The 26,205-nt window shown below is 42.5% G+C and overlaps 1 protein-coding gene across 7 annotated transcripts in view; it reads right to left on the bottom strand.

Annotated features, from left to right (window-relative positions):
• Positions 1–895: 895 nt before the first annotated feature.
• Positions 896–26,205, bottom strand: part of mgat4c (mgat4 family member C) — a 416,483-nt gene continuing 391,173 nt past the window's right edge. For all 7 annotated transcript variants that reach the window (XM_072551647.1, XM_072551642.1, XM_072551645.1 and 4 more), the window contains 3 exons: positions 4,583–4,737; positions 3,151–3,298; positions 896–3,017 (listed from right to left, as the gene is read on the bottom strand). In XM_072551647.1, the coding sequence (XP_072407748.1) occupies positions 1,864–3,017; positions 3,151–3,298; positions 4,583–4,714 (1,434 nt within the window). In that variant the 5' untranslated portion in view covers positions 4,715–4,737 and the 3' untranslated portion in view covers positions 896–1,863. The remainder of the gene's footprint in view (positions 3,018–3,150; positions 3,299–4,582; positions 4,738–26,205) is intronic.

A 26,205-nucleotide genomic window follows, 5' to 3' on the forward strand; every position in this document is an offset into this window, starting at 1 on the left:
ATACAAGATTATCAACACCATACTCACAGGGAACAGATTTATGAGAGAGGAGGAAACCAATAATCAACTCCCATTCCTGGATATGATGGTAGAAAGAACAGTGAACTGTGCATGCACCGCAAAAGTATACAAAAAGCCACATTCACTGACTCGATCCTGAACCACAACAGCAATCACTCAAACACACACAAGAGAAGTTGCATTAGGACCCTGATCAAAAGGGCTACAACACACTGCTACACTCCAGACCTCTGAAGAGAAGAAAAAAATACACCTCTGCAAAGTCTTCACCAAGAACGAACATCTCGACAGCTTCTTCCACAGGTGCATAATAGACAAATAACATTACAAGGATATACCATGACTTAACTCAGTAGCCACATTAACTTACATAAAGACATCTTGGAAGTAACAGCCAGACTTCTCCAACCATGGATCCATGACAGCCCATAAACCAACAGCCACGCTTAGATAGCTCACCAGGACAACAGACCCAATACCCATCATGTGCAAGACTAACATAATTTACAAGATTCCATTCATGAAACTATATAGGACAAACAGGCAGACAACTAATAATCCGCATCCACGAACATCAACTAGCCACTAAACACCACGACCAGCTGTCCCTACTAGCTACACATACACATGACAGGGACCACAAATTCGACTGGGACAACACAACAATTATAGGACAAGCTAAACATAGGACAGTCAGAGAATTTCTAGAAGCGTAGCACTCATCTACGGACTCCATCAACAAACACGTAGACCTAGGCCCAATATACTGGCCACTACAATGAACAAACAGAACCAGCAACCAGAAGCAACAGGAATGGAACCAAATAAATTCCAGAAGACACAGTTCAGCAGCACTTCACAGGAGGTTCCAAAGCACTAAAGATGTCACCTGGACAGGGGACTAAACATCTGCAAATCAACTTCCCAGTGAACATACCAATAACCATGGCAACTGGCATTTGAGTGACAAATCTTTATGCAGACCTTGATTAAGCTCTGCATTTAAAATGGTTCTTGATTTAGGACTCCTTTTAATTGTACACAGAGTGCCTTAGTTTCTTGTCACTGAATTGGAATTCATAATCTGCTCGCCTTATGACTTGCCATGCAATGGAATGCATCAAGCCTCGGAGTTCTTGAATTTTCATAGTAACTGAGTTGTTATTATGATGAAACAATTAGAAAAATGTCCTATATTTTAACCTCAGTTTTGAAATTGGCCTGTGGGATACTTTGTCAATAAAGTATTATAATTCATTCAAGACTACTAAGAACATATGCAGATCTGATAGTCATTCTTTAAATAACAGACATCCTGTTCTGCATTAAAAAACAAAACTTCAGCAGCTGAAGAAAACTAAGATTTTGTTTCAGTGGCTCAGTAAGTGTGCTCTTTTATTATGTGAATTATCATGATTAGTTTGCCATCTCATTTGTAAATATCTAAGAATAATCACAATAGCAATGCAAGCTGATAGGAAAAACAAATTAATAAAAGAAAAAGGCTTGAAGTTACAACGTAGGATACTAACAGCAAAAGGTTTAATAACTCATCAGAAATTCCTCCCTCTGCTACTTTTGGACAGGCACGAAATTATTTATGAATACATCCTAATTACCTTGGAGCACAAAATTCCTTTTTCTACCCTTTTCCATGAAAACTTATTCCTGGATGACAGTTCGAGTCTACTGCTTATTCTCACCCGATACAATTCATGTTTTTCTTATTTTAGAAGGTAAATTTCAAATCATTACATGATAAATTTTCATCAGCTGCCTTGATTTTGTTTTCAGATTTACAAAATCTCTTGTATCAATTTCCATGGGATAGCATTGAATGGTCTAACTTGATGGCTGATTGGTCCAAATGCTGATACTCCTGATAATCAGCCATTCCTTTTGGCTTTCTGTTACTAATATCCGAATGCAGTGAATGTCAAATTCAACTTTGTGACCAATATCCTTAATCTCAATATTTCCATGTTGGAACTCACCCAGTTTGACATAGCTAGAACACTGCTTTCCTTTCTTTGCTATTTGCACAGTTTGACCAACCTCTAGTGCTCCGTGATGCAAAATATCATTTTGTCTATCATCAGTTCCTGTTTGGATTTTCAGTTTGTCAATTTTAGCTGATTTGTCCAGCACAATAAGAAAGTAATCTCCGGCTGAAGTAGATTTCCCCCAGAAGTACTCGTCTACATTGCTGTATGCTTTACGAGGATCGTAATGTTCAAACACATTCATGTTTGTGTAAAGCGTCGCAGGTGGATTGTCAGGAATATCAAAGGAATCTTCTTCAAAATCATCATCCTTGAGTTTGTTTTCTGTTCCTCTGAATGAGGAATAATATCCCATGTGCTGAAACAAAGAAGGCTTAAACCGTATGATATCCTTTTGGGCAAGTAGCCCTTGGAAATGAATTAGTAACCAGTCACATGGCATTTCCTGATAAAACATTAATAAAAATTGTGCCAGTCGAGGCAGGTCATGTGAATGGTAAAGTTTTCCAATATATCCCAATTTTGAAAACTCCAGTGTCACCCAATAGGAGCCTTTTCTTGAGGTAATGACTTTTTTAATAGCAGATAGGAAGTTTTTTGAGCAATGAATGTCATCTTCTAACATTACATAGTAGTCTGATAAATTGGCACAGAAATTAAGCAGAAATGCATAATCTACATTTTGTTTAGATCGAAATCTCACCCGATCTTCTGGGTCATTGTAGTTTCTTTTGAGGCCATCTAAACTTGGGTAATACTCTTCAAGAGTATGAATAACCATCAATCGACCAGAAATGATGTGATGGCCAAATTTTCTGGAGACTTCTTGGACAATGTCTTCACACCATGAGAGATCAAAGTCTGCTAAGTGTACAATAACTACAATTTCATTCAGTTCTTCATAGCTGGATTGGTCAAAAATAGATTTAATTGTTTCTAGTAGGTAGTTACTTCTTTTCCTTTTCACCGATGACAATCCTATTGTTAAATATTCTGCACAAATCATCAGAAAGAGATTATCAGTAAAATCACATGTAACATTAATTGTTATATAAAGGTATATTTTTTGATTGATTCAAATTACGTTTATTGAAAATCACTAGATACATAATGGAATCAAACTCACTTTTTCTAGGTATAGGAAAACCTGCAAGATAACGATAAGTGACATTTATTGCTCCTGACAGGTTAGTTAAATCTTTGAACGAATGGACATATTTTTCAGAGTTAAGCTGATGTGAAGTTATTTCTCTTGTCAGTCTTTGCTCTCCAGCCTGCATAATAAGAAAAATCATTGTAATTTCAGTGTAAGAAATCATGCCAAACATAAAATGTTATCGTATGTTTCCCACTGTAGTCAAAACTCTAGTATCTCATACTACCCATATGGTTTTCAGTTCCAAGACAACTTTCTAAGCTCTGTCTTACATGAAAATATACCCAGAATATTTTGAGTTTTGCCAAATACAACCTAGGTTTTTAACTGTGGAGTGGATCTGAACACTTAACATTCATGCATTAATGTTGGATATGGCATCAACTGATGGATTTCAGCACAGGAATAGGACTGAGGTCTGAACTGTCATCAGGTTGTGGGCTTTGTGGGTGGAGTGCACCCATAATGTGAATCCACTAATTGCCACTTAGAGTTTGACTGCTCTGCAGTTTTGTAGGAAAACAGGAAACTATTGTTAGCTTACCAATTCAGGGAGTGAAGTGAAGGCAACTCTCAGCTTTTATAAGCCAGTTAAAAGATAGAGCGATATAGTGAACTACGCAGGTTAACAACATTAACATTATGTCCTACAGACTACCAATTTTTTTAAGCTCCAGTTTGAATTAAAATTATCCATCAAGTCCCTTTTGAAATTATTTCTTTCCTGATGAAGAGCTTATAGAGTCATAGAGATGTACAGCACGGAAACAGACCAACCCGTCCATACCGACCAGATATCCCAACTCGATCGAGTCCCATCTGCCAGCACCCGGTCCATATCACTCCAAACCCTTCCTAGACATATACCCATCCAAATGCCTTTTAAATGTTGCAATTGTACCAGCCTCCACCACATTCTCTGGAAGCTCATTCCATACACGTACCCACTCTCTGCATGATAAAGTTGCCTCTTAGGTCCCTTTTATATCTTTCCCCTCTCACCCTAAACCTATGCCCTCTAGTTCTGGACTCCCCACACCAGGGAAATGACTTTGCCTACTTATCCTATCCATGCCCCTCAATAATTTTGTAAACCTCTATAAGGTCACCCCTCAGCCACCGACGCTCCAGGGAAAACAGCCCCAGCCTGTTCAGCCTCGCCCGAAACGTTAATTCTCCTGCTACTCGGATGCTGCCTGACCTGCTATGCTTTTCTAGCACCACACTCTAGACCCTTTTGAAATTATGCCTACTCAAAATTACTGAGAAGTATTTATCCAATAGAACTAGCACACTAGCTTTATAGAATTAAAATATTTGTTTGACTTATGCACCGAATATATATATTCAGCATTACAATAATCAAATGTTAAACATTGCCCTCACCATTTATATTTCTTACCATTACGTATCTGTCCTCTTCCATATATAGATTCAAGCAAAGGAGACAAATTGCAAGGAGGGCCAATGCTGGAATCGTTGAGCGCTTCCGAAAGCATCTCATTTTCTCCGCACATTTCCAATATAGTCTCATGATAATCCTAACTTTGAAGTTTCCTGAAAAAGTCAAAAGAACCATTTAAAAAAATCTATTCCTGCTCTATAACGCATTTATACACACACCATTTTATTAATATTATTTTCATGTTGCATTTGTTAATTTGCTACATTTAATAAGTCGCTTCATTTTTGATAATTTCTGGGAAACACTTTGGAACAAGTAATGCGGACCTTTGACATTAAAGCAGCAAATAAACTTTAATATATTTTTAAAAAAGAAATTTTCACGATATGTTCACAGCTTTCACTTTTTTTAATAAATGAGTAAACACCGTCTCTGTTCTGTCCAGTTGCAGTTAGCAACCAATTTTTAATAAATTAATTTTGACAAATTAAGTCTTCTAATTTGTATCACTTATTATTTCAATCTGAAGAACCGGAGAATATGTCGTATGCTGAATGTTTGTGATCAATTAAATCTATTGTAATTCTGTATTAATCAAAGGTGCATACCTGGATAATTGAATTGGTGGGGGGAAAATAAAATAAAAAAGCCTTTGAGAAAAAGTGCACTGATGTTACTTCTCTCTCCCCTTTTCTGCGTCTCTGGCCTAAATAACATCCACTTAATGTCCAAATTTCTCAAAGCAGAATTGTCATTCCATTATCCTTGATGTACTTGAGATGGAGAGTGAGTCTGAGGCCAGCATGTTATACTTACTATAAAAGTTCCAGTTGTAAACACATGGATCATAAAGATGAAGAACTGCTTGTAATGTTATACACAGGAATTTGTTTGCACATCTACCTACCTATCCTTCATGCAGTACATAAGTAACAATTCTGTAGTAACTCTTTTAAACATACAGCTGCAATACTTCAGAGATTGCTACAGGCTTCCTTCCAAATTTTTAGCTGAAGCTGACATTGTTCTCATTGTAACGATGAGGCTCACTATTACTATCACGTAAATTGGAAATCATCTTCTACTACCTATACATGAACACAGGCTGGATTTTACTGGTAGCTGGGGGAGGGAGGCAGGAAATACTACAAGTGCATTCTTACAGCTTCTAGAATGCACTCACCCTATGAGTGGCTTTGCCCAAGTGTTTTGTCTTTTCGCACAGAGGTTTGATTCGCAATACATTTGGCAGTTGAGCTTGTGACGGATGACAGGGGTGTCTGTTAGAAGACCACCTTAGTTCTCCAACACAGTGTCCCAGCTCCCAATATCTTTTTAAATGTTCCCCAAGCCACATCCTTCACCATGTCCTACTCACTTCTGATACTTCATGTCTCCTCTCAGGTTGCCCATTGTACCCCATGCCCCCCTGTATCTCACCCACCACCAAACCATGCCATGATTCCCTCAAAGCTCTGCACTACAGCTGGTCTTCTCCCTCCCTGCAATGTATCTCCTTCTACTTACCTTTCAGTCATGATGTACAGTGCTCAAGAGCTATGAAATGGCAATGGGAATTATTTTAAAATGATTGGGATCCAAAAACAGTCTAATAAAACTCAATTCAAATATACTTTGATATTAATGGGGAACAACTACATTAGTTTAGAGCAAAAACATTCTTTTAGTTCCCATTAAATTTTAAATTTGAATTAGAAGTCTAGCATGAGCTGTCAAAGGAAGCAGATGTGTTATCTCTGCCTCTTAATATTTGTTGTAACTTAGCCTCACTATTCAGGGTAAAGTTTACTATTACTATTATGCAATAAACCACATCTTCTTGACAAACGAAATACCTCAGTTGGACGAGCATTAGACTGAAGTTTTAAAGGTCCCTGATTCAATCCCGGGTTTCGGCAGACACAGCCTTGCTTGAGCGCTCCCTCCTTTGTTTACAGGGTGGCACAGTGGCTCAGTGGTTAGCACTGTTGCCTCACAGCACCAGGATCCCAGGTTTGACTCCAGCCTTGGTCGACTATCTGTGTGGAGTTTGCACATTCTCCCCATGTCTGCATGGGTTTCCTCCGGGTGCTCCGGTTTCCTCCCACAGTCCAAAGATGTGCAGGCCAGGTGAATTGGCCATTTTAAATTGCCCATAGTGTTAGATGCATTAGTTAGAGAGGAATAGGTCTGGGTGGGTTACTCTTTGGAGGGTCAGTGTGGACTGGTTGTGCCAAAGGGCCTGTTTCCACACTGTGGGGAATCTAATCTAATAAAAAAAAACTTGTTGGATCATCCTCTAGCACTGTTAACCGAACAGGCCTTTAGATTCACAGAAAGGAAATGTGATCACAGCAACCTACCCCAACCATAAGCTACCAATGGCTGGTTCTGCAACAAACAACCTGGGATCAGCAGAGGGATGAATGTATAAATACCTCAAGATAATAATAGTGGAAAATAATCTACTCAACTGAAGAGAAAGAAGCTTTCAGAAAAGTAGTGAGTTGACAAATTTAAGATCATTCCTACTTTACAAAGACACAGATAAACAGTGAAGTGCTAAAAGTGTGCAAACAGAAGAGCAAGCATCAGCTCACCCCAGAGCTGATGAGAAGCACAAAAAAAATGGTGTGGGTTCAGAAGAGACTAAAAGTTATCACAAAATCAGGGCAGGACTTATACACTTAATGTCAAGGTCCTCGGTGAACAAAGAGGCAATAGTTCATCATTCCTTAAATGTGGAGCCACAGGTAGGCAGGATCGTGAAGTAGGCATTTGGTACACTTGCCTTTATTGGTCAGTGCATTGAGTATAGGAGTTGGGAAATCATGTTGCAGATGTGTAGGACATTGGTTAGGCCACTTTTGGAATACTGTGTTCAATTCTGGTCTCCCTATAGTAGGAAGCATGATGTGAAACTTGAAAGGGTTCAGCAAAGATTTAACAGGATGTTGCCAGTGTTGGAGGTTTTGAGGCTGAATAGGCTGGGACTATTTTCCATGGAGCATTGGATTTTGAGGGGTGACCTTATAGAAATATATAAAATCATGAGAGGCATGAATAGGAAGAATAGTCAATGTCTTTCCCCCAGTTTAGGGAGTCCAAAGATATAAGGTGAGAGGAGAAAGAGACCTAAGGGTCAACGTTTTCATGCAGATGGTGGTGCATGTATGGAATGAACTGCCAGAGGAAGTAGTAGAAATTGGTACAATTACATTTAAAATGCATCTGGATGCGTACATGAATAGGAAGGATTAATTTAGGCTATCTGGCGGGCATGGATGAGTGGGACTGAGGATCTGTTTCCATGCTGTATATCTGTATGACAATTGGGAAATTTCAGACTCCTTTCAAAAGAATGATCTCTGGAAGCAGTCCAGAGCTATGTAACTAATTATAGAAAGTGACGTTATGATGGAGTACTTACCATTCAAAATGAATATCACTGCCATTGTAAGCAGGGTCTATGATATCCTGCTATAGTAGACAGAGCAAAGGCCAGGATATTAACTTTTGTCAAGTCTACAGCATTTCATAGAACATAGAATATAGAAAAGTACATCACAGAACAGGCCCTTTGGCCCACGATGTTATGCCGAGGTTTAATCTTAATGTAAAATATAATAATAACCTACGCACCCCTCAACACACTGCTCTCAATGTGCATGCCCAGCAATCGCTTAAATGTCCCTGATGACCCTGTTTCCACCACAACTGCTGGCAACACATTCCATGCAATCACAACTCTCTGCATAAATAACCTACCTCTGACGACTCCTCTATACCTTTCTCCAAATATCTTTAAACTACACCCCTCACGTACGGTCAATCCTGCCCTGGGGAAAAGCCTTTGGCTGTTGACTCTATCTATTCCTCTCATTAACTTGTATACCTCGATCAGGTGTCCTCTCTTCCTCCTTCTCTCCAGAGAGAAAAGTCCGAGCTTTTTCAAACCTTCTTCATAAGGCAAGCCCTCCATTCCAGGCAGCATCCTGGTAAACATTCTTTGCACCCTCTCCAAAGCCTCTGCATTTTTCCTATAGTAGGGCGACCAGAACGGGACACGATATTCCAAGTGTGGTTTCACCAGGGACTTGTAGAGCTGTAGCAAAACCTCGCAGCTCTTAAACTCGATCCCCCTGTTAATGAAAGCCAAAACACCATATGCTTTCTTAACAACCCTTTTCACTTGGGGCAACTTTGAGGGATTTATGTACTTGCACACCAGATCCCTCTGTCCCTCCATCCTGCCATGAATCCTGTTTTTAATCCTATATTCAGCATTCAAGTTCGACCTTCCAAAATGCATCACTTTGCATTTATCCAGGTTGAACTCCATCATTCATTTCTCAGCCTAGCTCTGCATCCTGTCTATGTTGCACTGCAGCGTGCAGTAGCCCTTGATACTATGGACGGCACCTCCAACCTTTGTGTCATCTGCAAATTTACTAGCCCACCCCTCAACCTCCTCATCCAAGTCATTTATAAAGATCACAAAGAGTAGAGGCCTAAGAACAGAGCCCTGCGAGACCCTACTCAACACTGACCTCCAGGCAGAATACTTTCCATCTATAACCACTCTCTGCCTTCTGTCAACAACCAATTCTGAATCCAGAAAGCCAAATCCCCCTGTATCCCATACTTCCTGACATTATGAATGAGCCTACCAAGGATAACCTTCTCAAGTGCCTTGCTGAAGTCCATATACACCACATCCACTCTCCCACCCACAGCTTCCAACCTCATAGTCCGGGAACCCCGCACTGCCCGGTTCTACCTCCTTCCCAAGATCCACAAGCCTGACCACCCTGGCCGACCCATTGTCTCAGCATGCTCCTGCCCCACTGAACTCATCTCTACCTACCTTGACACTGTCCTATCCGCCCTAGTCCAGGAACTCCCCACATACGTTCGAGACACCACCCATGCCCTCCACCTCCTCCAAGACTTCCGTTTCCCCGGCCCCCAATGCCTTATCTTCACCATGGATATCCAATCCCTCTACACCTCAATTCGCCATGACCAGGGCCTCCAAGCCCTCCATTTTTTCCTCTCCAGACGTCCCCAACAGTACCCTTCCACTGACACTCTCATTCGTTTGGCCGAACTGGTCCTCACCCTTAACAATTTCTCCTTTGAATCCTCCCACTTCCTCCAGACCAAAGGCGTAGCCATGGGCACACGTATGGGCCCCAGCTATGCCTGTCTCTTTGTTGGCTATGTAGAACAGTTGATCTTCCGTAATTATACCGGCACCACTCCCCACCTCTTCCTCCGCTACATTGATGACTGCATTGGTGCCACCTCGTGCTCCCGCGAGGAAGTTGAGCAATTCATCAACTTCACCAACACATTCCACCCTGACCTTAAATTTACCTGGACTATCTCTGACACCTCGCTCCCCTTCCTGAACCTCTCCATCTCCATTAGTGACGACCGACTTGACACTGACATTTTTTACAAACCCACTGACTCCCATAGCTACCTGGATTACACCTCTTCCCACCCTATCTCTTACAAAAATGCCATCCCGTATTCCGAATTTCTCCGCCTCCGCCGTATCTGCTCCCAGGAGGACCAGTTCCACCATAGGACACACCAGATGGCCTCCTTCTTTAGAGACCGCAATTTCCCTTCCCACGTGGTTAAAGATGCCCTCCCATGCATCTCGTCCACATCCCGCACCTCCGCCCTCAGACCCCACCCCTCCAACCGTAACAAGGACAGAACGCCCCTGGTGCTCACCTTCCACCCTACAAACCTTCGCATCAACCAAATCATCCACCGACATTTCCGCCACCTCCAAAAAGACCCCACCACCAGGGATATATTTCCCTCCCCACCCCTTTCCGCCTTCCGCAAAGACCGTTCCTTCCGCGACTACCTGGTCAGGTCCACACCCCCCTACGACCCACCCTCCCATTCTGGCACTTTCCCCTGCCACCGCAGGAACTGTAAAACCTGTGCCCACACCTCCTCCCTCACCTTTATCCAAGGCCCTAAAGGAGCCTTCCACATCCATCAAAGCTTCACCTGCACATCCACCAATATCATTTATTGTATCAGTTGCTCCCGATGTGGTCTCCTCTACACTGGGGAGACTGGGCGCCTCCTAGCAGAGCGCTTTAGGGAACATCTCCGAGACACCTGCACCAATCAACCAAACCGCCCTGTGGCCCAACATTTCAACTCCCCCTCCCATTCTGCCGAGGACATGGAGGTCCTGGGCCTCCTTCACCGCCGCTCCCTCACCACCAGACGCCTGGAGGAAGAACGCCTCATCTTCCGCCTCGGAACACTTCAACCCCAGGGCATCAATGTGGACTTCAACAGCTTCCTCATTTCCCCTTCCCCCACCTCATCCTAGTTTCAAACTTCCAGCTCAGTTACTGTCTCCTTGACTTGTCCGACCTGCCTATCTTCTTTTCCACCTATCCACTCCACCCTCTCCTCCTTGACCTATCACCTTCATCTCCTCCCCCACTCACCCATTGTACTCTATGCTACTCTCTCCCCACCCCCACCCTCCTCTAGCTTATCTCTCCATGCTTCAGGCTCACTGCCTTTATTCCTGATGAAGGGCTTTTGCCCGAAACGTCGATTTCGCTGCTCGTTGGATGCTGCCTGAACTGCTGTGCTCTTCCAGCACCACTAATCCAGTATTTGGTTTTCAGCATCTGCAGTCATTGTTTTTACCTTACTTCATTGACCTGTCTTGTCATCTCCTCAAAGAACTCAATAAGATTTGTGAGGCATGACCAGCTGCTCACAAGTCTGACTGCCTTTAATCATGCTATGCTCTGCCAAGTAGTCATAAATCCTATCCCTCAGAATTCTTTCCAAACCTCCAAGCACAGGTTCCCTCCGCTATCCCTTATCAGTCCTACCTTCTCCCTGACCATTCTCTTATTCCTTACGTATGAGTAAAATGCCTTTGGGTTCTCCCTAATCCTTCTTGCCAAGCCTTTATTGTGCCCCCTCCTGGCTCTCCTTAGTCCATTTTGAACTTCTTTTTAGCAAGCCTGTAATCCTCTAAAGCTGTGCTCGATCCTTGCTTCCTCCACCTTACGTAAGCTGCCTTCTTCCTTTTGACGAGAAGCTCCTCTGTTCTCATCATTCAAGGTTCCTTAATCTTACTCCTTCTTACTTGTCTCAGAGGAACAAATTTGTGCATCACTTGCAACAACTGCTCCTTAAATATTCTCCACATGTCTGCTGTGCCCTTTCTGTGGAACAATTGCTCCCAGTCTATACTTCCCAACTCCTGTTTGATAGCATCATAGTTTGCTTTTCCCCAATTATATACCTTTGCTCAGTAACTGCTCCTTTCCCTCTCCAAGGCTATGGTAAATGTGAGGCAGTTGTGATCACTGTCACCAAAGTGTTCTCCCACTGCGAGATCTGACACCTGTCCTGGTTCATTGCCGAGCACCAAATCCAAAATGGTCTCTCCCCTTGTCGGTCAGTCTACATACTGAATAAGGAAACCCTCCTGAACACACCTGACAAAAACGGCTCCATCCAAACCATCTGCACTAAGGAGGTTCCAGTTGATATTGGGAAAGTTGAAATCACCCATAACAACAACCCTGCTACATCTACATTTTTCTAGAGTCTGCCCACCTTCAATCTCTCTACTGCTATTAGGTAGGTCTGTCGAAAACCCCCAATGTGGTGGCTGTTCCCTTGTTGTTCCTAACTTCCACCCATACTGATTCAGTTGACAAACCTTCCTCAACAACCTTCATTTCTGTAGCTGTGATGCACTTTCTGATTAGCAATGCAACACCCCCTCCTCTTTTCCCACCCTCCCTGTTCTTTTTAAATGTTCTAAACCCTGGAACATCAAGCAATCATTCCTACCCCTGTGAAACCCACGTCACTGATATGGTCACAACATCGTAGCCCCAAGTACTGATCCATGATCTAAGCTCATCACTCTTATTTCTGGCAGTCCTTGCATTAAAGCAGACACACTTTAACCGATCACTTTGTTTCATCGCATTAGAAACCCTCCCGATAGATTCACTACATCCTGTCACTTCTCCATCTGCAGCTGTCTCCCTCTCAGATATATGGCTCTGATTCCCACCCCCCTCCCACCCCCCCGCCAAGCTAGTTTAAACCCGAATCACACGAGCAAATTAGATTAGATTAGATTAGATTACTTACAGTGTGGAAACAGGCCCTTCGGCCCAACAAGTCCACACCGCCCCGCCAAAGCGTAACCCACCCATACCCCTACATTTACCCCTTACCTAACACTACGGGCAATTTTAGCATGGCCAATTCACCTGACCTGCACATCTTTGGACTGTGGGAGGAAACCGGAGCATCCGGAGGAAACCCACGCAGACACAGGGAGGACGTGCAAACTCCACACAGTTAGTCACCTGAGGCAGGAATTGAACCCGGGCCTCTGCCGCTGTGAGGCAGCAGTGCTAACCAGTGTGCCACCTTGCCGTCCAAATCTCCCATCCAGGTCATTTGTGCCCCTCCAGTTCATGTGCAATCCGTCCTTCATGTACAGGTCCCACCTTCCCCAGAAGGTATCCCAATGGTCTACGTGCCTGAAGCCCTCCCTCCTGTACCAGCCTCGCAGCCACATGTTAAACTGCATTCGCTGACTGTTCCTCATCTCACTATCTCCTGGCACCAGTAACCAACCTGAGAGTTACAATCATTTAAAGCAATATAGGGGAACTTTAGTTGATTTTAGAGTGTAGTTGAAGATGATAACTAAAAGAATTAAGATTATGATGAGACTGGAATATTCACAATTTAAAACATGATTTTGGGGGATCCAAGTTGGTAGCAAAGGACCGCGTTGCAGAGCTCCTCACCACATTGCGAGCGGGATGAAGTCCTAACCTACCCTACCTGGATCACCATGATATCCTGGGACTCAGGAAAGGTCATGGAGTCCCAGCAGACTGCTAAAGAACAACTTCCCTTAGTTTTCGCCATCCAGGAATGCCAAAGAAGGGAGCAGGTTTGTCCAAGGTCGGGCCCGCAGCCTAGCCTGCAGGATCCTTGGACTCCATTTCCTACCAGGTCCGAGTAAAGAGGCTTGCAAAATCTCATGAGATGTTAGGCAAGCAGATAGAGGAGAAGCTGGCTCCGATCTCTATCATGCTGCAGAGGCATGAACAGCAGCTGGGAGACCTCGACAATAGAACGGATGAGATAGACCACAAAGTCACAGTGGTGGAAGCTGATACGAATTCCTCCAATGATAGGATCTAGGCCCTCAGGATGCAGGTCTGTAATTTGCTTGATGAAGTTGATGACGTCAAGAACAGGGGCAGGAGAAAAAATATTCGGATTGTCTGTCTGCCAGAGGGTAAGGAAGGTGAGTGACAAGTGGAATTTATTGAGGACTTATTGCTGAAATTCCTTAACTTGGAACTGGGAATGGGAAGCTTGAAGATTGAGAGGGCTCACTGGGTTGCGGCCCAGAGGTCAGGTCTGGGTCAATGATCTCGTCCTCTCTTGGTGCGGTTTCATCACTCCAGAGATAAGGACAGAATCATGGAAGCGTCCAGAATCCAGTGGAAGGATCTAAAAGCTCTAGTTTACAAGGGGTCTAATATCATGTTCTTCCAGGACTTCTCAGGGGCAGTGATCCAGAAAAGAAAATCCATGATGGCATCAAAAAAAGAATGAGGGAGCTTGGGATGCAATATTCTCTGAGGTATCCGGCGGTGCTTCGGAACACCTTAGATGGATCTGTACATCTCTTTTACGTGTCGAAGAAGGCAAAAGACTCTGTGGACAAATTAACTTAATCTGAACAATTTACTATGTACAAATAGTAGTGTTGTTTGGGTATGTCTCTACTTTTCTTTAAAACAAAGAGGAAGTCTGTTTGGGGCTTTCTTTTCCTTTTTTTATTGGTAATAATCTCATCTAAACTATGCTCGGGGTGGCTGGGATGTTTGCTTTCAGTTTCTAAGTTAAGTTATACCAAAGAATGGGTGGTTTTTTTTTTCAAAATTTCTTTATTCACGTTGTTATTCCATGGTGTATGTTCTTTCTTTGCTGCTTTTGTTTGTGGTGTAGCTCTAGCTAGGGGGGAGAAAATGGTTGGGATGGCTAGATGCCTACTTACGGGCAGTTTATGCCCAGTTCAGGTACTTAGTGCCCTGGCAGCTGTATTGGCAGCGGAATGGGAAATTGGGTTTTGGGATGGGTAGTTGCCCCCTTTGGGCAGGGGGTGAGTTCCGCTATTCAGCACCATTGGCCCTTTATATGTTGGTTTGTTTTTTGGTTTTATTCTATATAACCTTTGATAGCTTTATAGATTTGCTAACTGTAGTAGTTTTAGTTTATGTAGTTTTTACGTTCAATGGATCTTGCAACACTAAGGCTCATTGATTTGTAACTTGTATTCCTCCTTTCGGGAATCTAAATGTTACTGCAGAAGGTTATGGTGAATGACTTGATTAAATTGTGTACCTGGAACATCAAGGGAAGTCATTCACTAATTAAGGGGAAAAATGTATTTTCGATCTTAGGAAGGAAAAGGTGGATATTGTTTTATTACACAGTTGGATGATAGGGAGCATTTGAAACTACAGCAAAATGGCTTTGATTGGGTTTACCTTTCATCTTTTAATACCAGAAGTAGAGGAGTGGCTATATCGGTTAGGAGGAATCTCCCATTTAAGAGTGTATTAAAGACAGACATAGAAGGTTTGTAATCCTCAAAGCCCTGATAGATGGGGAAGAATATGATGTTTTAAATGTTTACTGCCCTCCGGCCTATCCCCTCAAGTTTCTGGTAGATGCATTCTCTGAACTGATCAGTCTCGAGTCTCAGCATATTATCATAGGGGGACATTTTAATTGTCTTATGGATCCCATAGTAGACAGGTTGCCCAAAGGCCCCCCAATACCCTCTGTACAAACTAGACAATTAGTGGATCTGTGTGTGGAGTTAGGGTTGGTGGACATCTGGAGGCATCTTCACCTTACAGGTGGGGATTTTATGTTTTTTTCCAATCCACACAAGGAATGATTTTTTCTGACCCCCATGGCAAACCTGGACTTGGTGGCATCTTATAAAATTGGCAATATTACCATCTCGATCATGCTCCAGTGTACCTGTAGATTAAGGATGTTACAGTAGGTTCGAGGTACTGGCGAATGGATTCCCTTATCCTTAAGGATAATAAGTTTGTGGGGTACTTCGCCAAGGAATTTAGGGCGTTCCTAGACATTAACTCAGGCTCAATTAGTAGCCCATCCATCCTTTGGGAAACTGCCAAAGCCTATGCCAGGGGGTTAGTTATTTCCTGCTCTGCCAGTAGGAAGTGACAGAAGGGCAAGCAGCAACGTTTACTCGAAGGCAGCCGAGGAGGATTTCCTTTGACAGGCCCTCATTGGCCAAGCTACAGATTATGGCGCTGCAGTCTGCATTGAATTCTGTGCTCGAGCAGACAGAAAAGAAGAAGCTTACTTTTGCAAAACAAAGGTTATATGGGCATGGTGACAATCTGGGCAAGTACCTGACATATCCTGCCAGAAAAAGAGTGCCCATCAATCCGATACATTGATTAGGGAAGATGTTGGGAACCTAACATGTGATTCTAAAAAGATTAATGCGACATTTCAGAGATTTTACTCTGAATTATACCAATCTGAGGGTTGTGTGGAAGGGCGAGCCATGATGGAGTCCTTTTTCAAGGATCTGGAACTTTCAGTTGTGACCCCCGAACAATAGTCTTTTCTCAATGCCCCCTTATCAGAGCAAGAGGTGCAGGAGGCTGTGAAGCAGCTTTAGAGTGGAAAGGTGGCCAGTTCTGACAGACTTCCCAGCGACTCCTATAAGGAATTTCTAAGCATATTGTCAGGCCTGATGCTCAACAAGTTCAATGACTCAGTCATAGTCATCTCCCGCCATCTCTAAGAGAGGCCAATATTTTGCTTATTCTTAAAAAAGGAAAGGTCCTGGAGGACTGTGCTTCTTACAGGCCCATTTCACTCTTAAAAGTTGACTTTAAAATCCTCTCTAAGACTGTTGCTGGAGACTGTGTTACCTTCTATTGTTAAAGAGGACCAGATGGTTTTCATAAAGGGCTGCAGATCCTCTAATAATGTTAGGAGGCTGCTTAATATAATTCAAGCATGTCAACAACAGTCGATACAGGGATTGGTAATTTCTCTAGATGCAGTGAGGGCATTTGACCGAGTTTAGTGGCCTTACCTTTTTTATACTCTAGAGCGGTTTGGCTTGGGTGGAGCCTTTATAAGATGGGCAAAGGTTCTCTACAGTAACCCTCTTGCTGTGGTCATCACCAATAGGGTGTGACCAAGCAATTTTAGTATTTTTAGGGGCAACAGACAGGGCTATCCCCTTTCGGCATTGCTTTTTACATTGGTGATTGAACCATTGGCGGAGGGATCCCAATATATCAGCTCCAGAAATGGGGTTAAAATTACATATGATTTCATTGTACACGGCTGATGTCCTCATTTTTTTGTCAAATCCAGTAGTTTCAGTGCCTTGCCTGATACAATGCATCAGCTCGTTTGACATCTTTACGGGGTACAAGATTAATTTTGCATGAATCAGGACATACAGAACCTGCTAAAAACCAGGCATGAGGCCTTCAGATCAGGAGACCCACTCAAATATAAGGAATCCAAGTATGACCTTCACAGAGCCATTAAGACAGCCAAGGACCAGTACCAATCCAAACTAGAGACCCAGACAGACAGCCAGTGACTATGGCAAGGACTGAATGACATCACAGGTTTGAAAAAGAGACAGTGCAAGATAGCAGATGATGACATATCCCTCCCAGATCATTTCAATGCTTTCTAAGCTTGCTTTGAAGAGAATTTCAATGAAAAGGTAACACCTATTCTGACAAGTCTTGATGAACCTGTCCCAACAGCCACTGCATCAGAGGTCAGATCAGTTTTCCTTCATGTGAATCCAAGAAAAGTAATGGCACCAGATGGAGCACCAGGCCGTGCACTCAGAACATGTGCATATCAATTAGCAGAGGTCTTCTCTTCAACCTCTCCCTGCAGCAGGCCACTGTCCCTGCCTGTTTCAAGAGGGCCAACATCATCCCTGTGCCTAAGAAGGCTCATGCAGGATGTCTCAATGACTAGTGCCCAGTGGTTCTAACTTTGGTGGTCATGAAATATTTTGAAAGACTGTCATGGCATTAATCAACTTCAGCCTCCCCACTACTCTTGACCAAGATTAATTTGTGCATCAGATGAACAGATCCACGTCAGATGCCATATCACTTGCCCTTCACTCCTCCCTAGAACATCTTGATACCAAGAACAGCTACATGAGAATCCTACTCATTGACTACAGTTCAGCCTTAAACATTATTATCCCCTCGAGGTTGATTACTAAACTTAGTGATCTTGGACTAAGCCCCACTCTCTGCAATTGAATCCTCAGTTTCCTGACCAACAGGCCACAATCAGTGAAGATTGGGGACAATATTTCATCCTCAACACAGGAGCCCTCCAGGGGTGCGTACTCAGCCCCCTACTGTACTCATTGTATACCCATGACTGCGTCACCAAATACCAGACTAATGCCATTTACAAGTTCACTGATGACACCACCATAATCAGTTGAATCTCAGATGGTGACGAAACAGACTACAGAGGGGAGGTGGAAGACCTGGAAAAAAGATGCTCTGAGAACAACTTAACTCATTACTGACTTTTGGTGGGATGTCACTCATGCCTCCTTACACATTAACAGCACAGAGGTGGAACGAGTGGAGAGTGTCAAGCTCCTGGGAGTGGTCATCCACAACAAGCTTTCTTGGACTCTTCATGTGGACGCACTGGTTACAAAGGCCCAACAATGCCTCTTCTTCCTCAGGCAACTGAGGAAATTTGGCATGACAGTGAATACCCTGGCCAACTTTTATAGGTGTGCCATTGAGAGCATTCTGTCTGGATGTATCATTACCTGGCAAGTGTACCATTCAAGATCGGAGACTGTTACAGAGAGTGGTGAACTCGGCCTGGACAATCACAAAGTCCAACCTCCCAGCTATAGAATCCATCTACTAGGCCCGCTGTCAAGGAAAGGCCACCAGCATTCTCAAAGATCCATCCCACCCTGGCAATGCCTTTCTACAAACTCCCCCATCGGGGAGAAGGTACAGAAGCCTGAACACACACACACACACCAGACGGTTTCATAACTTTTTCTACCCTACTGTTGTTAGAATACTAAATGGACTCACAAACTCTTAACATTCACCTATACCTGTGTTTTTGGTTTTGCCGCTGTTTACCTATTATTTACTTATCTATGCCACTTAACTCTGTGATCTGCCTGTATTGCTCGGAAGATAAAACTTTTCACTGTGCCTCGGTACACGTGGCAATAAATTCAATTCAATTCGATTTGATTCGATTCAATTCAATTCAATTCAATGCATATGGGTAGTTTTTTTGTAAATATATTTATTAGCAATTTTTATTAACTTTACAAACATAAAATTTTTGAAAAAAATCAATAACAAATATCAGTGTAATAAAAAGAAAAAAACACAAATTACGATACAACTACTATCCACTAACTACTAACCTACCCTATAATACAAAGCAAACCCTAACAAAGTGCAAGGCAACACCAAAAAAAAGAAAGAAAAGCAAAAGAAATCACAAATTACAGAACAGCTATGCTCGGTGCAAAGCTCCCAAAGGAACGGGAACATTGTATACATACCTGTATTAACTCGGGAGACCCCCTCCAGGGCCCAGGGCTTGACAAATCTAATCATCCTGGTAACAAACACCCTAGTTAAGATAATTGACAAATCTATATCCAAAAACTCAAGTAGGGCTGCCATGTCTTATAAAAACTGTCTGTTGTGTGGTACACCATGTTTGTGAAAAAGTCCAAGGGAATTTGCTCCATAATTAATTTCTGCCATCCCAGCAAGCCCGGCGGGTTCTCAGACACCCAATTCATCAGAATATTCTTCCGTGCACAGTATGCAAGAATATTAAATAGTTTCTTCCCATGCCCGTTTAAAGACGGTAAATTCGGTAGACCTAAGAGGTGAGATATCTGATCTACTTTGACTTCAGTCCTCAATACCCTCCCTATCTCTCCAGTCACAGCACTCCAATAAACACGGAGCCTGTGGCATGTCCAGAAGCAATGGCTAAGAGTATCTACACTTATTTTACACTTGGGGCACAATGAAGATACCCCTTTTTTAAACTTTGCCAGACGGTCTGGTGCCAGATGAGCCCTGTGCAGAACTTTTAACTGCGTAGCGCATGTCCTATTACAGATTGAGATCTTTCAAGTATTCTCCAATATGTTTTCCCATGTTTCAGAAGAGATCTCCACTCCCAGCTCTTGCTCCCAGACCTCACATAACCGGTTAATATCCTGCCAGGCCCTATCGCCCAGCAAGTGATAGAGGACACGAACTGAAGGGGTGCTTGTGGAACGTAGCAACAACCTCTCTGAATCGGGCTTATAGGGCTTAGTGAGAAGCGTAGTCTTCTTCTGGATGAAATCCATAACCTGAAAAAAATTGAAAAGATCTCTGCTGGGCAATCCATATTTGCGACTCAGTTGCTCAAAAGACATCATAATCTCCACATCAAACAAGTCTCCCAAACCAGAAACTCCTCTCGCTGCCCATAGTTTGAACCCTGAGTCCATCATCCCTGGTCAGAACCCTGGCATGCCAAATATAAGTGTAAATGGTGAAGTCTTGGATAAACAACCCTCACTCTGACGCATCGCATTCCATGCCTTGACTGTACTAATGACAATGGGGTTCCAGCAGTGGTCCATAACTGCCCTCATCTTATCCATAAACAACAGGTTAATAAGAAGGCACTTTGCCTGGGAGGCCTCGATATCCAGCCATATTGAGTTTGGATCGTTACCTACCCAATCACAGACAAAGGACAGCAGGGAACTCAATTGATACCTCCTGATGTCTGGGAAATCAACTCCTCCCCCTCCATGAGGCAACTGAAATTTAGTAAGTTTGATGAGGGGCCGCCGCATATGGATAGTCTTAAGAAGGTGCTAGGTCTTGAGGGTGAATGTTAACTCACATTTAAGTGGTCACGGGGGGTTTTATATATTTGGGCATATTCATAACTCCAGTTTTTGATCAGTTGTTTAAAGCTAATTTTGTTCAGTTATTCAACAAAATCAAGCAAGACCTTCAAAGATGGGAGCCACTTCTAGTCTCACGGTTAGATTGGATACCTCTTATTAATATGAATCTTCTCCAACATTTGTTGCACCTGATACAAATGCTCCCCCTGATTTTTGATAAGCAAACATTCAGGATACTTTTATTTGGCATTGTAAATGGCCCCTACAATTGCCTCACAGACGGGGAGAATGGATCTTCTGGACATTAAAAACTAACAACTGAGCTCACTTTTATCTTACGTGAGCGATTGGGCTTGTGGGGACACTCCTTCACTATGATAAGAGATTGAAACCTCTCAGACAAAGTGCCACCTTACTAGCTTGCTGTTTTTGGACAAAATGAGGACAGTTAAGGAATATTGCCATAACCCAATAGTTATCAATACTGTTAAAGCATGGAGGACAATACTGCCTTCCCTCTATGGGCAGAGGGAAGGCAGTATTGGCAAAACATCTTTTCTTACACCTATAGTGGGTATGCTGGGATTTCAACTGGGGATGATGGATTCAGGATTCAAACATTGGGCGGTGAGGGATGTGTCTTGCATGGGTGATTTATTTGAGGGAGACACAATGATGTGTTTTGATCAGTTAGCGCGGAAATGCGAGCTATCTAGCAGGGACCTCTTTCGTTTTTTTCAAGTTATGGATTTTATTCAAAAAAAGACTACACTTTTGACTGATCCCTACAAATCCGACATGGAGAAGACAGTGCTTAGTGCTAAGAGCACACTTTTTGTCAGCACTTTTTATCATCAACTGGGGATGGGGGGTGGGGGGTGCCTCAGATGAGTTTGATCGACTTTGCAGGGTGTGAGAGAGAGAGCTCAGCATTGAGATCTCCTCAGAGGCATGGGAAGATATTTGGAAAAACGCAAGAAAGATGTCAATTTGCAGTAGGACCTATGCTTTACATTTGAAGATTCTCCACAGGGTCCACTTGGCTCCGGACCATATGTCAAAATTTAAACCAAGAGTGTCTTCAACGTGCCACAAATATAAAGTTAGTACGGGCACTTTTACCCAATGTCTCTGCTCCTGTGGTAGGCTTCAAACATACTGGAGTGCTGTGGCAGGTGCAATGGAGTGGATTTTAGGTGTAAGGGTGGAGAAGGACCGATCTCTCCTCTTCTTGGCCTGCCCAGTGTATTCCCTGTAGGTGCACATAAGAAAAAGCTTTTCAACATCCTCACTTTCTGCACAAGAAAGATTATCTTGCTAGGTTGGTATCCAAAAAAAACCCCGGGTCTGGTAGGTTGGTTTAAGGTTGATATGGAGCATATACCCTTGGATTTTCTTACAAGTATGGGACACCACAAAACTGGGAATTTCTATAAGACATGACAGCACTTTTTGGACTACCTGGACACAGATTTGTCTATCACACTACTAAGGGCTTTTATATAGCGTAACAATTGTGCTTTATGAGTCCAATATCCAGACAGGGGAACTGTGAATATATGAAAATGTGAAAATTAATGCTCTTGATATTCAAGAGTTAGTGTTTTGTTTTGCTGAGCTGTATTATTATTATTATTATTATTATTATTATTATTATTATTATTTAGTAGTAGGTTGTTAGTAATTACTTATTTAGTTAAGTAGTTAGTTGGGATTTTAAAATGTTTATATATATATTGATACATTTGTACATGAGGGCAGTTTGGGTTTTAACTTATTTTGTGTTCTTTCTTTGTATTGTTTTGAATTGTACTTATTTTATTTGTTGTAATATTAAAAAATCTATTTTTCAATAAAAATATATTTTTAAAAGACCATGCTTTTGGTGCAAATATTTGTTAAGGTAGTGGTCTCAGAAGTTTACTTTGAAACAAAAGATTGTGCAATGCAATACGCATTAGGTCTGAGACCAGTGAAAATCTTATATTTGCCCATAAAGAAATGGGAACAGCCAGCTTGGCTGCAGAAGGTGGGAAAACTTCCAGAAGGTGGGAAATCACTGTAGTGATCAGGAAAAAGAATGGGGAAATGCCCAGTTGGCAGAATTGAGATACGACATTGCTTATTGCTTTACAAACTAATTTGAAAGTTAGAGCAAATGAAAAACTACAACACTGCCACAATAGAGAATGTAAACCTTCATTTAAAAAAAATTATAGTTTCTCTACATTTTTTATATTTAGTTATGTTTTATACTTTTAATAGCGTGACATCTACTGCCGTACTATTGTTGAACCTTAGGATAGAATAGACCAAAGTCACTTACCAGTTACTCACCAAATAAATAACTTCTCCTGCAACATAATAAGAATCAATTCTTGAAGCTGAAGCAGTTCAGGAAAAATAAAAAAAAAAAAATTTTGATCCCTCCCTGACCTTGACTTCTTTAATCACTTAATGTCAGTGCTCTATTGTACATTGCACAAGATTCTAACTTGCTGTAAATTGGCCAGTTTTATATGCTATTAAGACATAAGGCCCATTTGACTCACTTAATGAGGATCTAGTGTCCGCTGCTTCTTCATTGAGCTATTCCTCCAGGGGAAGCCTTACTGAAACCCTGCTTAAACCTGACATCTGCTGTAGATTTCAATTTGATGCCAACTATAAACTACAAACTAAAATGGATTTGTACAAAAGCATAAAAACTGACTTTATTATCCAACATCTGCAAGCACTCAACATTATAAATCACTGACACATAGAAGGTAATAATTACTTTAACCTGAGAACAAATAAGACTTGAAGTGCCAATATTTAACAGAAGAGTTCAGCATCTGAGGTAGTCTGTAGGTAACTTCATTAATGACCTTTTACAGTTGAGTGAAGATCAGTGGTGAGGGAGCTGGGAAACCAGAATTCATAAAAGTCTGAATTGTGCTTGGAATTATTGATCAGTCTTTGACATATGTACTGCAATCCAAAGACTTGACTTTGGAGAAGGCTAGATTAGATTAGATTACATTACAGCGTGGAAACAGGCCCTTCGGCCCAACAAGTCCACACCGACCCGCCGAAGCGCAACCCACCCATGCCCCTACATTTACCCCTTACCAAACACTATGGGCAATTTAGCATGGCCAATTCACCTGACCTGCACATTTTTGGACTGTGGGAGGAAACCGGAGCACCCGGAGGAAACCCACGCAGACACTGGGAGAGCTACTCAAAGCTGAAACCAGAAAGGCACTCAGCTGAATTTTGCAAGAGCAACCTTTTTTTATTATTTATGCCGTGATGAGGGCATTGCTGGCAGGGTCGGTTGCCAATCCCTAATTGCCCAGGGGGTCAACCACATATAATAGGAGACCAACAGAAATTATACTTGATAAAGCACAAACATTCTACAGACACACGATAAGCTCACACAAAGTGTAGGAAAAATGACAGACATGAAGGCGCTGCATTCTGCCAGAATGGAGAATATCTACATTGTGGCATAATTGTCAGATTTACTAGAAACCTCAAGTCCTATTCTTGAGCGTAGTCTTTGCTGTTTTTGCAGGGGCAGGATGGGTTGGCTGTGGTTCTCATGTGTATAGTTCCTGGAAGTGGTTAGACTTATTTCAATTGAAATAGGATTTTGGAATCTTAGACTAGGCCTGTTGTCTTTTGGATAGCCAAGAATACTGCTTTGGACAGCTAGGGTAACCTTCCAGATAGGGTTGCATGACAGTTTGGGGGCTGGGAGCAGGATGGGAGGACGTCCAATATTTTGGGGTTGGCGGAGGAGGTAAGAAAGCAGGGTGTGGTGGGAGGTACAGTCAGGTCAGAGACTGGGAATTCCCTGGTAAGTAACTCACCTAAAACCTGTCCACCATCTGCAAGTCAGGAAAGTGATGGAATAATCTCCACTTGTTTGGAAGAGTGCAGCTCCAATAACTGAAAAAACTCCACATTTTTCAAGGCAAAGCATCCATTTGACTAGCACTTCATTTAACACCGCCAATGTTCATTCCCTCCACCACTGATGCACAGTGGCAGGAGAATGTGCCACCTACTAAGAGTACTGTAATAACACATCCAAGGCTCCTTCAACAACACCTTTCGAACTTTCCCCCTATATCAGCTCGATGAACAAGGGGAGCAGATACATAGGTACACCACCAGTTGGAAGTTCCTCTCCAAACCATCCTGACTTGGAATTATTACTGTTACTTCTTTGTCATTGGGTCAAAATCCTGAAACTCCCTAACCTCACGGATAATGAGGTTAAAGAAAGTCACTCAGTATCACCACATCAAGGATAATTATATACTGAATAATAAAATCTCACTTTGCCAGCAACATTAATGTTCTGGGTTGTGGACTAGATGGATAAAATGGCTTGCTTCTGCACTGCAGGGTTTATATGATTCTATGAATGAATAAAACAAAAGGCTGTAGAAACCCCCAGGTATCTGGATAGGCCAACTCGTTATAATAATCATGGATACAGGAACAATTACACACAAGCAATGTCAAAGCCTGTTTTCTCTTTTACAGATGTGAACTGATCTGTTTCATCATTCTAGAATTATCTGTTTTTATTAAATGATTAGAACTCCACACCTTTATGACATATCGTGTGGCTTCACTTTCAAGAGTGTTTCTTCAAATTCAATTGTCTGCTTTATTTATCATAAAATCTTAATGTCTTTTTTTTAATATTCCTTCCATGTTAAATGGCCTGATCGCAAAACAAATTTGGTTGCTGCTTTTAAAGGAAAGGGTGCAACAATATTGCATGAAAAATTAGTTTTAAAAATACTTTGCATTTTTATTAAAATATCCATGTGCAGAATTTTATGGATTGTGGATAGGGTGGACTGCTCAATTCGTCCAGCCACTGTGAATGGAAACTCAGGCAGTGGTAGAAAAAGGGCTCAAGATGAGCCTGGCTCCCCTGTGGCAGCTCCAAGGGTTTTAACAACTCCAAAGCTCTCTAGTGGACACTGTCAGAACTGCAACCAGTTCCTGAGGAGCCCCCAGACCCAAGTGAATCAGGAGCATTAGGCCAAGGTGAGTTTAACTTCTTTAGACTGGTCACTGTGGGTGGAGGGGTGAGTTTTAAAGTCCAAATTGGGGGGGGGGGGGGTGGAGGGAAATGGGGGTACCACCTTCTGGGGGATGCCCCTATGAGCAATTGGCAATATTCAACCACCCCTCCATCACCACCCTCCCTTTGTCTATCCCTTCTTCTTTCCCACCCTTCCCAACAATCCCTAACCCCTCTCCCTCACCTTTCCCTCTTCCTCCCCTTTTCCTCTCCCTGTCCCTTCAGAGTTAGCCCACACTGACCTTTGTCCCCTAGCTCCTGAGAGCATATGAGTGCATGAGGGAGAGTGAGTCATGAACTCCGTCCCCACATCAAAGTTTTCCTATTGCTGGCAAATTGCAACTGGTCACAGCTAAGGACTGCCAATATATTCATTGGGAAATGTTATTCCTGATTAGGTTATGGTGGTCATGGTGGCTCAGTGGTTAGAAT

Source organism: Chiloscyllium punctatum, chromosome 32 (genome assembly GCF_047496795.1).
Source record: "Chiloscyllium punctatum isolate Juve2018m chromosome 32, sChiPun1.3, whole genome shotgun sequence".
Classification (NCBI taxonomy): Eukaryota; Metazoa; Chordata; class Chondrichthyes; order Orectolobiformes; family Hemiscylliidae; genus Chiloscyllium; species Chiloscyllium punctatum.